We start from the raw sequence: 16,440 nt of genomic DNA on the forward strand, positions 1-16,440 counted from the left end.
GGCAGGGGGCGGGGGGTAGGGCTGTCAGGACACCTGTCACCACGGTCCTCCATCATCTGGCTAGCAACAGGGGTGGTGGGATGGGGAAGGAGTGCTTCTCGCTAAGGCGAGGACACTGAGAGTGAGCCTCCTGTTTACCTTTTCTCCTTGGGCCATGTCCCTATGAAGCCATCGACATAGGACATAGACGAAGACCTTCTTATTCCTCCTTCAAATGCATGAGAAGAAAAGTCACTGGCATTGTGTAAAACAATTTTCACTTACAACATTTTAACAGATTTCACACAAGGTAAGGAGATACACATGAGAAATGAAGACCATCTTATTAAGAAAAGCAAGCACAGAGAAACAGAAAGTCTTTGGTGTGTATATGGAACACTTTTTATTTGCGTTTATTCTCAACCACTTTCCTGTTAACCACTCACATGGCACTTTCCGAGCTTTCTCAGACACATTACCTGAGGCTGAAGGGTGAGGCTGGGGCTGTAAGTGCCTGGAAGGCAAATGGGGACCAGAGTATGTAAACGCAGCGCCTTCCTCACTGCAACATAAAAGACATGAGGAACGTCACATTCTAGCTCTTTCAGACAAATTTAACACACAGCAGCTGAAGTCACAAACAACACTGCCACCTCTGAGTCTCCATCCTAAGTGAAAAAAAAATTAAGGAAACATACTGTTTAAACCAAAGAACGGCTGTGATTATTTGAACCTTTATGTATTTTATGGGTTTTGGCCCAGGAGCTTGAAATACTGCTTTCAAGTACAACTCAGTGTCCTTGTGAGATAAGATACCGCACATTATTTTCACTTTATAAGTAGAAAAACTGAGAAAGAAGCTAAATGAAAACCATCAGCTTGAAGTACTTTGGTCGAATCTAAATTTCTAAAAGTACAAGTATGATCACTTCTTGTCAAAGAGCCTGACACCTGCTTGCACACGGACCTGTGTGTATGTCTCTAACATACTTACATTTCTCCTTATTTAATTCCACCCTATTCCAGTCAATGCAGGGGATTAGACAGTCTGTTTCTCAGTTTATGATGACATTTGGCCCAAATTTAATCATTTTCTTCCTACATTTTCAGTCCACCACAGCTGACCTTAGTAGGTGAAACTCAACATGCCCCTCAGAACGGCTGACAACAAGCCAGGGGCAGGGCGCAGTGACCTAGCTCTCTCTGACCACACTGCCTTTCAGCTAATGCAAACCGAGGAGATGAGCAAGCACCGACGGATTCAGAGGCAAACCTCAACGTGCGTCCTGCTGCTCAGCGAGTGCTGCTGCGCAGAGCTTTCCAGAAGCAATGCCTGCAGCAGGCACACGCCTCCACTGTCTCATTGGCTCCCTCGCACCCACCCCACCCCGCACATCACGTGTCCCCTCACCCATGTCCTCGGTCGTGGGGAAGCTGAGGGACACGGCCACGATGCTCCCCATCACGGGTGTGTCTCAGCCCCTCCAGTGGCCTTCCCAAGCCTCTGCTCTTCTTACACCGACTACTGAGTGTGTCCTCAACAGAGGCACGTTCAGTTATTAAATATGTTCACTCTTTTCTTCTTCCCCAAGTGCTGGCTAAACTGTTGTACATTCCTGTAACTGCCTCACTTCACTTCTGCATGGAGGGTTTTGGTGTGGGGTAACTCCTGGACAGGCTAGTGGCCGTGTGTGTGCAGTAGCTGCTACAAATGTCTTGCTTTGCCATCTTCTTCGACTGTTTACTCGTGAGATCACTCTTCAGACGTGGTAACACTTGTACATGTGGCTGCATCATTCTCAGGAAGAACACCATTGCTTGAATCCCTCCTCCAAAGTTCTGCAGTGGGAGAACTCACACGGGCCACACGGAAACTCACAGGCATGAGAGGACCACACAGTGACCCACTGAGGAAAAGAAGTCAGCCAGCCATCTGGGTATAAGGAGTTCTGCTGGGAAAAAGGAGAAAGGTGGCCACACAGACCCCTGAGAGAAGAGAGACGAGCCCTCCCGAGGGAAAGACGCGCACCAGTGCCGGAGACGCAGAGGGCCGTCTGTCCAAGTGTCTAGCAACAGTGACTGTGGAGTAACCCAGTCTTTAAGTGGACAGTTTAGAAGGTTTCAAAGATTTAACAGGACAAGAGATATGACCTAGGATTTTGAGTTTTCTAAATTTCAAGGCAGGGAATGTCACTACATAACCCACCCCGGAAAGCACTGAGGAGGTAAAATGTGTAGAAAGAAGAGCAGCTCCTGGACCAGACGCACTCCAGCTTCACCCCTTCCCTCGTGGTAAACCTCAGTGACGAGTACCAAACAGGGAGCTTAACGCAAGTAAGAAAATCCATGGGGGTAAGCCCGAGGGCAGGGGGAGGAACGTGCTTTCCTAATTCACAGGAAATGTTTACAGGGCCCTGAGGTTCACGGTGATGAGAAGCCCTGTGAGAGCAGTAAGAGGGTGGTGACGGTTCTGTCCCCACTGGTCAGGACACAGTGGAGAGAAACTTCTCAGATGTGAGGAGGAGCGACAGCTTCGGTACGTGTTCACATTTTCAGGTTAAACCAAGAATTCATGCAGAAACTATTTTCAATTTCTTACTTATGATTTTAAAAATGTATTTTAAATAGATTGGCTTGAATTTCTAAAAAAAAAAATCACAAAGTGTTTCGGTTTTGAATTTAAAAAAATCATATATTAATAAATTAGTGAGTCCAAAGTCAATACACATTTTAGGTTCTAAAATATATGCATTAAAAGTGCTTACAGGATCTGCTAAAAAACACTTTAAAACAAATTAACGTCTCTATCACATACTTGGGTCAGAAGTCAGGATTATCCTGATATTAAATGTTTACCTGGCTTTGAATTCAATTCCTGATATTAAGAACTAAAGCGTTAAATATTCAATGGTACAATAAATATTCCATTGTGACCTCTCAATAGCTGCAGTAACTAGCAAACCAAACAGGGAAAACTGTCTCATAGATTTAAAAATCCCCCCCTGAGGCCTAAGAATTACCTATCATTTGAGCCTCATATGATCTCAATTATAAACAAGGTGTGCAGCAAGAGTTTAGTTTTAGGGTGATTATTTGGACCTTAGGATAATATTCTCCCACTTTTCAGTGTGACTCATAAAAGCCTATTTATGAAACATTCAGTTCATGCAAATTTCAATGACACCGACCTAAAAACAGGCTTTAATAGGGTAAGTTAATTGTAACTTATTCAGTTCAAAGTTCAACTGAAACTGTAAAAACGCTCATGAAATGTAGTAATAATCTTGATCTCCTGAGTGACTGGGATGGCTGTCCGGACTCACCCTGGCGTGAGGTCAGAGCTGTCCAGGGCATCTTGCTGGGCAGCATTCAGGACAGGAACTGACGGCGGATCCTCCACAGACTCAGCTACGGGAAAGACAAAAACCTCAGAATTAATTTTTCCGCCACCATCTCAAGGATTCTGAACTGCAAGTGAATGTGTACTCTCAGCTTTCTTATCCCTTATAGAGAATCACAGTATATTTAGTTTTCTCCTTAAATAATTTTTCAAAACGACAAATCTTTAAATACTTCTTGGAAGTGTTCTGGCCTGTAAAATTCACTTGATTAAGGCTAAATGGTGGGGGGGGGGGTAAGGCTTAATATAAAATAAATACAGATAATTAAACGAGTATTCAATTTTGCAAAAGCTTTCACAGAGCTTGTTACACATGGTCACTTTTATGTCCACGAAATAGTCGGTGTTTTGGTAATCAATTAAAGAGACAGAATTTTGTTGGTTAATAACTAAAGCACAGCTATAGTTTACGTTTTTGCAAATAACTCTCATTTAGCTTTTTGCTTTTGAGACCTAATATAACAACTGTCGAATATTTTGAGTAGTGGGCTTCACAGACGAGATGACACAGAGCACTGCATGTGAAACCTGTGCCAACAGTAAGAGGTGTAGGGCTCTGGCTGTGATCACCACGGAAGACCCCGGCTTTCCCAAGCGGCCTTCACAAGGGGCTCAGCGCGTCCACAGGCCTGCCCCGTGGCGTGATGCCTCCCCCCCCCCCCCGGGCAGGTTCACACCCGTCACTGCGTGTCCTGCAGACGCGGCCTGGGCGCAGGGGGCGCTGAGGGATGCCGCTTCTCCTCACTGAAGTGAGTGCGGAGTTCGCCCCCAACTTCTTCCTTCTTCTTTCCTCTTTTTTTCCTTTGATTTTTTTTTGAGGAGGGGAGCGGGTGGGGATGCGGAGAAATAAGGGAAAATACAAAACTGTGGCGGCAAGGAAAGCAGGCAGGCAGCGGGGAGGCAGAGCAGTCACACTGAGCGTGGGGTGGCACGCTGGCAGCAGGCGAAGCCCCGCCACGCAGAGGGAAGCCCTCCCCGGGGTCAGGCCTGAAGCTGGACTTGTTCTTTCCCCATAGAAAGAAACCTCTGGTTTTAACATGGAAGCCAGTGGAAAATCTGGTTTGCTTTACAGAAAGTGTAAGAAGTTTCTCTTTTTTTTCTGTTATTTCCAGAGATCTTTATGGTAACTTACCCCTTTATTTCTTGTTAGTGTCCTTATAATGAGCAATCAATAGACTGTGATACTGTAACAATCACAGAACTTACTAGGTTTATATATATATATATATATATACACCCAAGCTTTTTCATGGCTTAATGGAATTCAGATTACAGATGAGAACCAAGCCATAATTTGAATGGCTTTTGGCCAACAACATTAAAAAACAAAACATTAAAAAACAGGGAACAAAAACTAAGTGTGGGAGTAAAAGATGCAAAGGGAAGAAAGAGGGAAAACAGTTAAAGCTGTAAGTTCCACAATATAAGCCTTCGAATTCAGGGCTATTCTCACCACCTCCTTTTCCTCCCCTAAGGCATGTCTCACTCAACAGAGAACTAAATGGCTTTAAATATTAAAATATTCAGAATTTATCCAGGCTAACAGCTAGAACATGAAACAGTCACAGGCCTTCCTGTCCAAGAACATCAGGCGAGGTTGTTTTAACTCTCCATTCTGTCTGTTCACAGGAACACTGATCACCTCCTTGTGGATGAGCGACGCGGGGCTGGACGAAGGAGGGCTTCACAACCTCAAACCACCAGAAAAGCTCAGCCATGAACACCAGGTAGTTACTCTGAAAAGAGGCAAGAAATACAGGAGAAAAATCAGGTAAAGGTTGACCAACAAGCAGTGATAAGGAGAATTTTATTCTGTGTTACCTATGAAATACAGCTTTAAATATCACTCACCGAAATTTGTGATTAAAAAAAAAAAGCAATGAGAACGCTTATAGCCTCTATGGGCTGCGTTGTGTGTTACCCTCTCAGCAGCTTTCATCCTCAACTATATTTCTTTCTCCAACACATTCATTCTCCCCCTAGGCTGAACCCGCCCTACTTGGCTTTTAAACAAGCTCAGGAACTGCCTGGTGGTCCAGTGGTTATGACTCTGCGCTTCCAATGCAGGGGGCTTTGGTTTGATCCCTGGTTGGGAAACTAAAATCTCGCATGCCACGCAGCATGGCCAAAAAACTAAAAACATTTAAAAAGTAAGCAAGCCTGCTCGAGTCTCTCCTACTGAGCACAAGGCACACGCTTCACCCGACTCCCCTCCTCGCCCCATCTTGGCCCCGCCCCCGCCCTCGACCCGCCCCGCCATCGGCCAGGCCCCGCCCCGCCCTCGGCCCCGCCCCGCCCTCACCCTCACCTCCGCACAGGCTTCTGTCACGCGGCCTCCCCCACCCACCCGGGCCCAGCCCTCCACTCCCAGTCCACTCCCGCACGGCACGCAGGCACGAAACTGCATCTGCTCCAGTCGGCAAGGACTATGTACTAAATCAGACAGACTGTGTAGCCTCCCTTGAACCTGACCTCTCCGTGGCACCAGATACTCTTGGTGTGTCTCTGTGAAGACTGCCCACCCGCCCTGCCGGGTGACTCCGGAACGCGTGACTGTCCCGAGACAGTGGCCTCGAGCATCTCCTCGTGTGTCTGCCTGCACCAGTCGTCCTCCCCACAACCCTGACGCACTTCCAGCCTTACCTCCCTGAACGACAACCGCCATCGCAGGGAACAAACCAGCATCCCGGAGGGCGCCCCATGCCCCCTTTCTTCTCCCTTCCCACACCAAGTCACCCTCAGGGCTGCAGTCTGCACCCTGAACATCTCTGAGCCCACCCACTGCTCCCCATCTGCATCAGGATTACTCTGATTCGAATGTTTTCACCGCTTGGTTGGGATACAATCCCCTTTTCTTTGACTTATTTAAGTCAAACTTCTCAAAATGTAGCACCCTTTCCCCCACTTTCCCCACCCTTAGGGAAAGACTGACTACAGGTTACAATTAGGTACTTGATCAGGGCCCTCCTCAATTTCCCCAGCTTCATCAAATCCCATTTTCTCCAGGCTTCCTCCTCTTACCTGGCCAGCTCTCTGGTAAAAGGACAAAGCCACGCTAAGCGCTCTATCTTCCGTGTTCAAGGCAGTGCCTGGTACGTGACAGACGCCCCCAAAATACTGAATGAATGAATGGATGAGCGAACAAGTAAACACATAATAAAAAAGGCCACTCACAGGCAAAACACTGGTAGGGAGTATCTCTGGGCAGTAAGATGACTGTGATTTACATTTATTCTTTATACTTAACTCATAGTGCACTTTCTAAAGCCAAAGTGTAAAATTATAGTTTAAGTACTAGGGCTAGATTCTACTCTGCCAGTACAATTAACTGAAAGCTGTGTATATGTTTTGAAAAAACACTTGTTAAGTGCTCCGTAACTTTCTGTTATAGGAAATTAATAAATATTTAAGGACCTTGGTGCTCAACAAAACTACTCATCATCAGGAAAATGCAAATCAAAACCATAATGAGATACCACCTGGCACCTGTCAGAATCGCCATCCTCAAAAAGGAAAGCGATAACAAGTGCTGATGAGGGTGTGGAGAAAAGGGAAGCCTCGGGCATCACCGGTGGGGGTGCAAAATGGTGCAAGCAGTACAGAAGGCAGTACGGAGCAGTATGGCGGCTCCTCAGAAAGTAAAACAGAGCCACCACAGGACCCAGCTGTCCTATCTGGGTACATGCCCAAAGGAAGTAGAACAGGGTCCTGAATAGAGATCCGCACGCCCATGCTCACTGCAGCTAAGACGTGGAAGCCAGCTGGGTGTCCACGGCGGGCGGGTGAATACACATGTGGTACAGACACACAGTGGAATACGACTTAGCCCTGAGGAGAGGAGGGGGTCCTGCCATCTGCAAAAACACAGATGGCTCCTGAGGGCACTGCAGTGAGATGAGTCACACAGAGAAAGAAAAACACTGCGTGGCGTCACTTGCATGTAGAATCTAAAGAGCCCACAGAGAGCAGAGTAGGGGGCACCAGGGGCCGGGCCAGCCCCCGACTATAGAGTGAACAGGTCCGGGGGTCTAGTGACTATGGTTAATGACACCACATCACAGGTTTGGAAGCTGCTGAAAGTAGATCTTAAATGCTCACAGCAGAGAAATGGTAATGATGTCAAGTGATGAGGGTGTCAGCTGCCAGTATGTGCGTGTCAAATCAACACACTGAACACCTTAGACTTCTACAATCACGCCTTCCCTGGGGGGCTCAGTGGTGACGAATCTGCCTGCTGATGCAGGGGACACGGATTTGATCCCTGGGTTGGAAAGAACCCCTGGAGAAGGAAATGGCAACCCACTCCAGTATTTTTGCCTAGGAAATCCCATAGATGGGGGGCCTGGTGGGCTACTGTCCATGAGGTTGCAAGAGTCGGACATGACTGAGTGACTATATATACCTCAATAAAGCTGGAAAAATTTTATTTCAGGCATCCTGGTCAGATAACTATCCTAGTAACATAACTGTACTGTGTTTGGCCAACGATTTCCCCAGTAACTGAAGTTTATGAAGAGAATTCCTTTCTGAATCTGCGAAGATTAAACAGCAACAAATCTGTCACCATATTCTAGGAATGATACCAAATTAATTTCATTTAAAAGCTCTTCTTTTAGTTAAAAAGTCATACAGCTATACATTAACATTCTTGAACAATGTAAACAATATCAAAGAATACGAATACACAGAGTAAAAAGTGAAAGGCACACACTCCTCTCGCCCACATCCCAACACCACAGTCAGAAGGAGCCACTGCTAACAGTTTTGTGTCTCTCTCCCCGCAGACCTTTTCCTGTGTGTCTATATCCACGTGCACATGTGCATACAGATAGAAACAGTGTTTTAAAACCAGGTATAAATCCCATCACGTTATACATAATGCGGGCGACCCGGTGCTTCTCTTCGTAACTCTTGCGCGCTCTCTGCCTCCTTCCCTTAAACAGCTCAACTACATGCTGGGACACTCCCACCGCGGCCCTTCCCAGATGAACTGCCCCCCACTGTCGCCCACCAGGAGCAGCACTGATGTGGCCTTCTGTGCACTTTCAATCTGGTTAGATGCCACCAAAGTGCCCTCTAAAAAGGGCACCCCAGTGTACACATCCAGCATGGGGGGAAAAGAGGGCTCATTGCCCACATCCCCACAAATACTTGTTGCTCAAGTCAACACACGACGGGATGCCCAGCACTATGGACCAAGCAAGTTCTCGAGGATGCAGAATCTTAAAACGCTCATTTGAAGACAAAACTGTGGTTCTGAGAATTTAGCAGAGGACCAAAACAGATAAAGTGACAGTCTTCTCTGCAGATAATTATCTATTTTTTAAATGCCTCATTTAAGAAAGTTATCTTTATATCTGGATTATGCCCAGAGTAAGTTGATCTAAACATCAGGGTTACATTTTATTTATGGGAAGTCCAAGGTATATGACTTAAGCAAATGTACTCTTACAGTTAAAATGAGATGATTTTTTTTCCCCTGAGATTATAGTAGTGGCATTTAAAATTTTTAATAGGCAAGAATCAGAAAAAGCATTAACAAGATAAATATGAAAATATCTCCCAACTTCCATTTTGGTAAAAATGGTGTAACCATTCAAAATCAATCAAGGTCTTTCTTCCAACGTGTCGGACAGCGGGGAGTGGGTGCTATTCTGGTCAATGGGCAGTGGTTTGCTCTGGAAACAGCTGCATGGCTGGCTGTGTCTCCTGCCTTGTGTGTAAAGGAGAAAGGGGCACAGGATAAAGAGGGCAGAGAGCAAGGAGTGCAAGCCCGCGGGCGGCAGGGCTACGGCCCACAGCAGCCTTTCGGGAGGTGGGCACCACAAACACGGCCAGGCGTCAAGCCTGACACAAAGCGGTTCCTCTCTGACCTCACACAGAAGTGGCGAACTTCAGGCAAGGGCACAGGAGGCGGGAAGGAATTCTGCAGCTGCCAGGAACAGCAAGGCGTCACTCCCACCACAGAGCTCTGGAACCTGCAGCTCAGAAGCCATCACGCCTAAGACACGCGTCTGTGCTCACTACAAAGTAAGCTCTGAAAGGACACGGATCTCTGATCGTCTGCTGATTCCCCCAAACCACCCGTCACAGTGCGAGGTGCTCAATGAACAGCCCTTGGAAGAAGCACACGAAGCAACAGCATGAAGCTAGGAGGCCCTGTGATAGCGTCCCTGCCGGAGGCCACACGGGAGAGCCCCCCCATGACAGGGTCGTGTGGAAGAGAACTGTTAAGCAAGGCTTCAGGACTCGAGGGGCTCCCTGGGCTTTCTCGAGCATCTACCCCAGAACCAGAATCTGTCTGTTTTACTGGTTCATGACTTTCACCAGCTCCTCTGACATTAACAGGGGGCTAACCCTGACCACCTTTCTCTGGAAAAAATCAACTTAGGGCTATAGCTAATAAGTCTCCTGGACATGAGAGGAATATTTCAAATCAAACCCCCTCTGTTAGCATTCTAGCTTGCTTGGCAGGTTTATCCAGACTCTTACAGCTACGCATGTGATTATTTACAGCCTCCCAACTGTGAGAGGCACAGAAAGCCTAAAACATAGAGCCTTTGAAAGAGTTAAAAGTTATTAGAGTAGTGCTAGTGCTGATGTAGGATTTCATTATTGGGCCAGTGCTTGTTGCTAAGTTCCCATATCTCTTATCCACTGTGCACCTGGGAATGCATTAGTTAACATAGTGAGAATGCCAGAAAAATAAGTGTAGCCTTGAATTTAACCATATCAGACTTTTGAGCTAATTGGTTCTTTCTTGTAACTCACTGCACCTTTGTTCTGTGAAAAATGTAACTCTGTTTAGCATTTTCTGAGGCTGACATAGATTAGAAATATAAAGAAAAAACACTTTGAGGGAAAATAAGTTTTCTGGTTGAGCAGCCTTTATCTAAAGAGGGTCATGAAATGTTCACAGGCCTCCAAGGCCAAAAGATACTGTACACAACATCTTTTGTGGAAAAGGTATGCAGAAAAATCCTGGTTTCGATAAGGGCAAAACTGCTGGAATGTTTGGGCTGACTCTATATGACCTTGCCTCTTTCATTTCCCTCTATGTATAAGGCAAGGTATAAAAGTACCTTTTGAAAAATAAAGCTTCTGGGCTTCGCTCACCGAAGCAGCTTGGTCACCCCGTGTTTTTTGTTCTTTTTTCTTTCTCTCTCCCTCTCCCTCTTTTTCAGGCTGATCCCTTGGAGCATAGGGGCTCCCTGAGTTCACTTATCTGTCCGGGTTTCTAAGACCTGAACGGGAAGACGTTCTGCGTCTTCACTCCCTCAGGAGACGAGGAGGGCACCTGTGGCCTCCGTGAACAGGGCAAACTTCTTGTCTCAGAGTTTTATTGGCTTTCTATGTAAACCAAGGAATATCAGCCTCTTTCTCTCCTCTATTTTCTTATCTTCAACTTTCTTTCCTTCTCTCTCTAAATCAATCGCCGATGCCGTTTCTCCTTCGGGTTTCCCTGGATCCTGCGAGGGCTGGACCCCGGTGTGTCCAGAAGCAAGGGACCTGCGCACAGCTGAGAAAAGCAAGTACTTTTACTATCTACTAAAAATTGTATATATATATTGGCTGCACTGTGTGGCATGCAGGATCCTAGCTCCCTGACCAGGGGTCGAACCCACACCCCCTGCAGTGGGAGCGCAGAGTCCTAGCCACTGGGCCAGCAGGATATTGCCAGGAGTTACTTCTTAAAAGGTTCATTTCTAGACAACCTTGGTATTTCCTTCCCCCTTTCTTTCCCGAGGTTGTGCCTCAAGCTCTGGGATAGGAGGACCCTTTCTTCCTGGAGCCCACGGCTGCTGAGGGCCCAGAAACACTTGCCGGCTGCTTCTCCACTTCGCTAACAACTGCAGGACCACAGATTAACTCTTTGTATTGCAAAAGACACCTGTAGCTAACAGTGTACGTTAAAACGAAACAAAATCAGCAGAAAAACCTAACAAAACTATTTTGAGTGAAATTATAGTTAACTTTGTAAGCTTAACACAGCTAGACTGTCTCTGTACCTGGCTGTGTGTTCTTCCCAATAACCTTAGAGCGAAGGGGCCCAGGGAGTACCTTTATGGAGGCAGCTGCGTAGAGCATGTCTTCCAGGGTGAAATGGCAACACTGGTTCAAATATTCTTGGCAAAATTCTTGGATCAGCTGCAGGTTATAGAGGCTATCAGCCAAAGACATGGTTTCTTTCAAGCAAATGTCTTCAGATAAGAAAAGAACAAGGATTAATTTTGATAATACACACTTTGGACTCACTTTATAATTAGTAGCTTAATACCAGCACACAACTACGTAGAATCTGGTCATGTCACACACACACACACACACCCCTATAAATGTAGCAGTCACTACACAGAAAGACTTAGAAACCAAGCATTCCTTCACTCAACTAATGCCCTCCTAGAATGACATATAAATGTTTTTCTTAAAAAAGAGCCTTCATTACTTATTAAGATATTACCATCTTAAATATCTGTTAGGTGTGTCCACAGTTGAGAAACACTTCACTGGAACACTCACCCTCTAACCTGACAACACCAGGACAGTAAAAATGAATGAGGGCAGCGAGCGCACAGCCATCCGAGCCATCTTTCAACAGATTTTCTACCAACGGAATGCAAGGCAGTTGCTTGAGCAAGGTCTGCTCCTTCCTATAACGAGCCTACAATGTAAAAAAAGAGATGAAAGTAAGTACTTCAACATACAGGAGAGACACAGTACCGTAGGTCCTGTGTCGGTAATAAAGTGTAAGTCAGCAGAGACAACAGCTACTCAGCCACACCCTTCTCTCCTGAACAGCACTACTAGACCCGTCTTTGCCAACAGCACTACGGTTCTGAAGCTGAGTGCTTAACAGAGCACCACAGGGCTCATTTATGTGAATTCACTTGCCCCAAGAATTTAAATATAAAAGTATTACAGAATGGATTTTGGACATTTGAAATGTCCAAATTATCAGTTCTGTGGCTCTGAAGATGATAAAATTTGCTTTAATGGTAGACTTAACTTAGATGGCACGCTCTTGTGTAAAAAGATTAAGACTGGAGCTTTAAAGACTGAGGGATCATCCGTGTCCAGGGCAGCCAGGGGAATGTGAAACTACCCCTGAAGGAGGCCTTGCGATAGGAGCCGACACTCTGAGGACTGGAATCAGACCACGAAGAAGTCCTGGCTTCTCATCTGAATGCTGAGACGGTGCAAGTAAAGCGCACCATTCTGAGACTGAGAAAACCCTCCCGGATGAGGTTTCATTAACCCAGAACAGAGCAAGTGTAAGGGTTTCCGCTCCCTCTCAGAAAAGCAGCAGCTCTTGTTTTTAAAGACTGGGTGGGGCGACTGATACAGATGTGTAAGACAGCTCCCTAAACAGGAGCCCTGCTGTAAGACTGACAGTTTATGAGAAGGAGCTTCTTAAGTCAGACTAAATACCTGGGCTCAAATCCTGCTCCTGTCAATTCTCAGCTCTGGGATCTTGGACAAGTAACCTGAATGCTCATCTCTTGGTTCCTTATCTGTGAAACGGGATAATCACAGTGCCTACTTCACAGGACGTGGAGGACTAAGGAAGATGATGAACGTCAAGTGCGATGTACACACGGGCACACAGCGGGCCGTCACCAGAGGTCAGCTGTCTTTAGCCACTAGCTTTCCTCAAGCCACGAAAAATCATGCTGAAGACTTAATGGAAATGCACACTCAACTACTTCATCAGCAAAATTTATAATCACAGTGGTCAGTGGTATTTAAATACAGGTTTTTTTTTAAGAAATCAAAACTAATTTTTCTTCTATCTAAATCGATCATCTCTATTTCATAATTAAAGTGTAATTATGAAATATAATACTCTGGTGAGAATAAAAATAGAAAAATAACTTACTGAAAGAGATTTACTATTTGGTGATGAAGTCAGATTTCCTTTAAATGACCTTCCCCAGAAAAGTACACACATTTAAGGGGAACTATTTATTCCTATATCCCCCTCACTGGCTATTTAAGAACAAGGTTCATGGAACATTTTCCCTTGTGAAGAATTTCAGAGGAGATCGTTCTTATGAATCAGCAGGGACTATAGTCCATATTTAATGGTAGAGAGCACCTATATGCAAAAAGGTCGCATCCGTGCACCACAGAGATTCTTGTTGATTTTGTGTTATGTAATCGTTAGTAAACATCCTCAGTGTGCTGCTGGCGGACAGTTCAGAACTCCAGCACAGAGAATCAGGAGTGAGGGGGAGTGGCAGCCGGGGCCTCACCAGCCTTCCGCTGCCCCTCTGGCTTCCAGACCCCCCAGCCCCACTTCCTCGGGCTGGGGAGAAACAGAATGCGCCCTCTGGAAGCGCTCCACAGTGGCTGGCTCCGTGCCAGACTTCCCGGACCTCCAGGGCCTGCGGCCAGAAGTGGCCGGAGCCGAGCGCCGTCACGGAACAAAGGCCTGAGTTGTGTGCTGTGCTCTGCCGCGGTGCACGGCACGAGCACGCGCGCACACAGCTCCCCAAGGCTGCGGCCACGAGGCCTGCGGTCTGGACCAGACGACCCACGGCTTGAAAGTGGCCGGCCGCAACATCTTCCTGAAGATTACATCCTAGAAGGCCTACCAGGGAAACCAACTTGCAATCTTGAAGTCGTGTGGGTCTCCCAGAACTCCTGGAGCGTGCTTGGCACTTTACAAACGCACCGCTCTTTCTACACAGGGAGACATCTGGCATTTCAGAGGGATGTATTTTCAATCTTTCAACATTGTGGTGGACTTCTAAGTTACATGTCTGTTTCTGAGGGTGAAAAACACTTAAGTGGTCGAATCCCCAGAGTTCACCCTGAAAGATCAACTCTTGTAGTCAAACCAGAACTGAATCTGTTAGTAGTTTAGATTCAGTAATGAGAGGGAAACAGAATCTGCCACTTTTTAATTACACAAACAGTATCCTCTATAGATCAGGCCAAAAGGAAATGATTCTTTCAAAAAGATGACTTGATAATGCAAATAATTTACATGTGTAATTCATACTCACTTCTACTGACATTATTAAAACCAGTACAAATCTATACCCACACTTTCTTCTTACCTAGTTACTTATGGTCTGCAAGTAATGACAGACTAGTTCCCACTTTAAATTATCTTTAAAGCGTCTAATCCAAATTTTGGCTAGATTATTTTTAGGTCTTCCTATTGTGTACTATGATCAAAGACCTTACAATCCAATCTCTGCTTGCGACTAACGGAATGACATGAAATGACTGTATCAGCATGAACAGCACAGTGACACTCTGCAGTGACATCTCTGGCGAGTGAGCTGAAGAAGCTGGGTAGACTTACAGGAACCAGTTTCCAAAACCATTTGGAAGGAGACTTCAGAGGAGGCAGCAGGAGAAAAGGGAAAGGGAAAGGGAAAGCACATCAGCATTTTTTAAAATTAACAAGTTACAGTAAAGTTTCTGTTAGTGGAGCTCCAAATTTACAGTTCTCAAAACACTTTTAAACTGTTAATACTTGAAATTTTACCTTAAAATATAGAGTTTCCTCATGATAAAGACCACCACCTTCTCCCCCCAACTCCTCTCCCAACGTGGATATGTGTTTTTAGGATACCCTGGACCTGCTGCATACTTTGGCAGCAAAGAATTTTATTTCACAGCTCTGGAATCACACATCATATTAAAAAATACAATACGTAACACAAGAGGGAGTAAAAGACTCTAGGGCCGGACTTGCAACCACTGAAATCCTTAGACATTAGGAAGCCAAGTCTTTGTCCCCAAAGGAAGAGAAGACTGTTCCGTAAGTGCACGAATAAGAGCAAACAGTAACGCAGCATTGAGCATGATATCTCCCGTCATGGTGCAAAGAGATCCTTTCAGTTAACAGGAAAGAAGAACAGTTGGCAATTCCTATCAAATAATATTTTCATAGAGTCTCTAAAGCAAGTAGCTACTAACACAAAGAGAATACAAATGTTATTATTTTTACTATCCAGGGGTGTCTCAAAGAATATAATTTTATGTCTTCAAGAAGGTTAATTTAATAAACTCACAATTTCAGATAACTGAATAATTTGTGATTGTTTATATTTCCTAGAACCGTTTTTTTTGGGGGGGGGGGGCAGCCCTAAATAAATATTTTTTAAAATGAACCAAACTAAATGGGATCTGAGTTAAAATTTGTACTAAACTTTTATGCAGAAAGTTTTTCTTACAGAAATTAACAGTAAAAATAAGACTATTTGGAAAAATAACATAAAAAAACATATATTCAGGAACTTAAAAAATCTGAAAAAGTCATCTCAAGAATCAGAACAATACCAGCTTCCCACAAACAGATAACATTTCCAATAAAGTTTTCTTGCTGCATCAGGAAGAGTAACCTTAACAGTTCTGTCACATGTATTTTAACCTCTCATTTAACCAAAGTCTCTGGCAGCTGCATCTGCAGGAGTCGTGAAAAGCACACAAGCAGGGCAGGAGGCCCTGGGAATGTGTCTGGGTTCCCAGTGACGAACAGCAATGTCAAAACGGGAGTCTTCCTGTTTTTGATACTAGAAGAATCCATTACATAGAAATTACTCGGGATTATTCAAAACAGGTGATAAGCAAATGAGTTAGTCTGTATTTCTTGTAAAATATTCAGTACTTAAATCTGAACAAGTTACCACCACAGACTGGTTGTAACCCCAGTACACACACACACACACACACACACACACACATCCAGATTGCTACAAATAACTGACTGAAGGATGTAAGGAAGTGGACAGGACACAGTGTCCCTTAGAGGAAAGTTCCAAATGATACAGGGGCTCGACCCTTCAGGGAGGGAGCTAACTTCTCTCTCCTGCAGCGCGGGCTGGACTGAGTGACCCGCTTTCAGAGAAAACACTGTTGATGGGGGAGATGGGAGCTTGAAAAGGAGGGATGAACCAAGGGGTCACGTGGGCACCACCAGTGACGAGCTGTGTTCGTGTCCTGCGCTCCCTGATGCGAAGTGATGAGGCATGAAACTGCCTCTGTGATGTTCTTCTCTGAAAGCCCACACACCAAAATCTCATCACGAGACAGGAGACACACCC

General features: G+C 45.3%; 1 protein-coding gene across 4 annotated transcripts in view; it reads right to left on the reverse strand.

Moving 5' to 3' along the window:
- CAMSAP2 (calmodulin regulated spectrin associated protein family member 2) overlaps positions 1-16,440 on the reverse strand; it is a 98,263-nt gene that overhangs the window by 13,668 nt on the left and 68,155 nt on the right. For 3 of the 4 annotated variants that reach the window (XM_040263230.1, XM_040263229.1, XM_040263228.1), the window contains exons 5-11: positions 14,694-14,726; positions 11,900-12,041; positions 11,441-11,580; positions 5,022-5,115; positions 3,303-3,387; positions 459-541; positions 139-208 (exon numbers count right to left, since the gene is read on the reverse strand). In XM_040263230.1, coding sequence (XP_040119164.1) covers positions 139-208; positions 459-541; positions 3,303-3,387; positions 5,022-5,115; positions 11,441-11,580; positions 11,900-12,041; positions 14,694-14,726 — 647 coding nt within the window. The remainder of the gene's footprint in view (positions 1-138; positions 209-458; positions 542-3,302; positions 3,388-5,021; positions 5,116-11,440; positions 11,581-11,899; positions 12,042-14,693; positions 14,727-16,440) is intronic. The other variant, XM_040263231.1, reaches the window with a different exon arrangement.

The sequence above is a fragment of the Oryx dammah genome, unplaced genomic scaffold (assembly GCF_014754425.2).
Source record: "Oryx dammah isolate SB20612 unplaced genomic scaffold, SCBI_Odam_1.1 HiC_scaffold_21, whole genome shotgun sequence".
NCBI lineage: Eukaryota > Metazoa > Chordata > Mammalia > Artiodactyla > Bovidae > Oryx > Oryx dammah.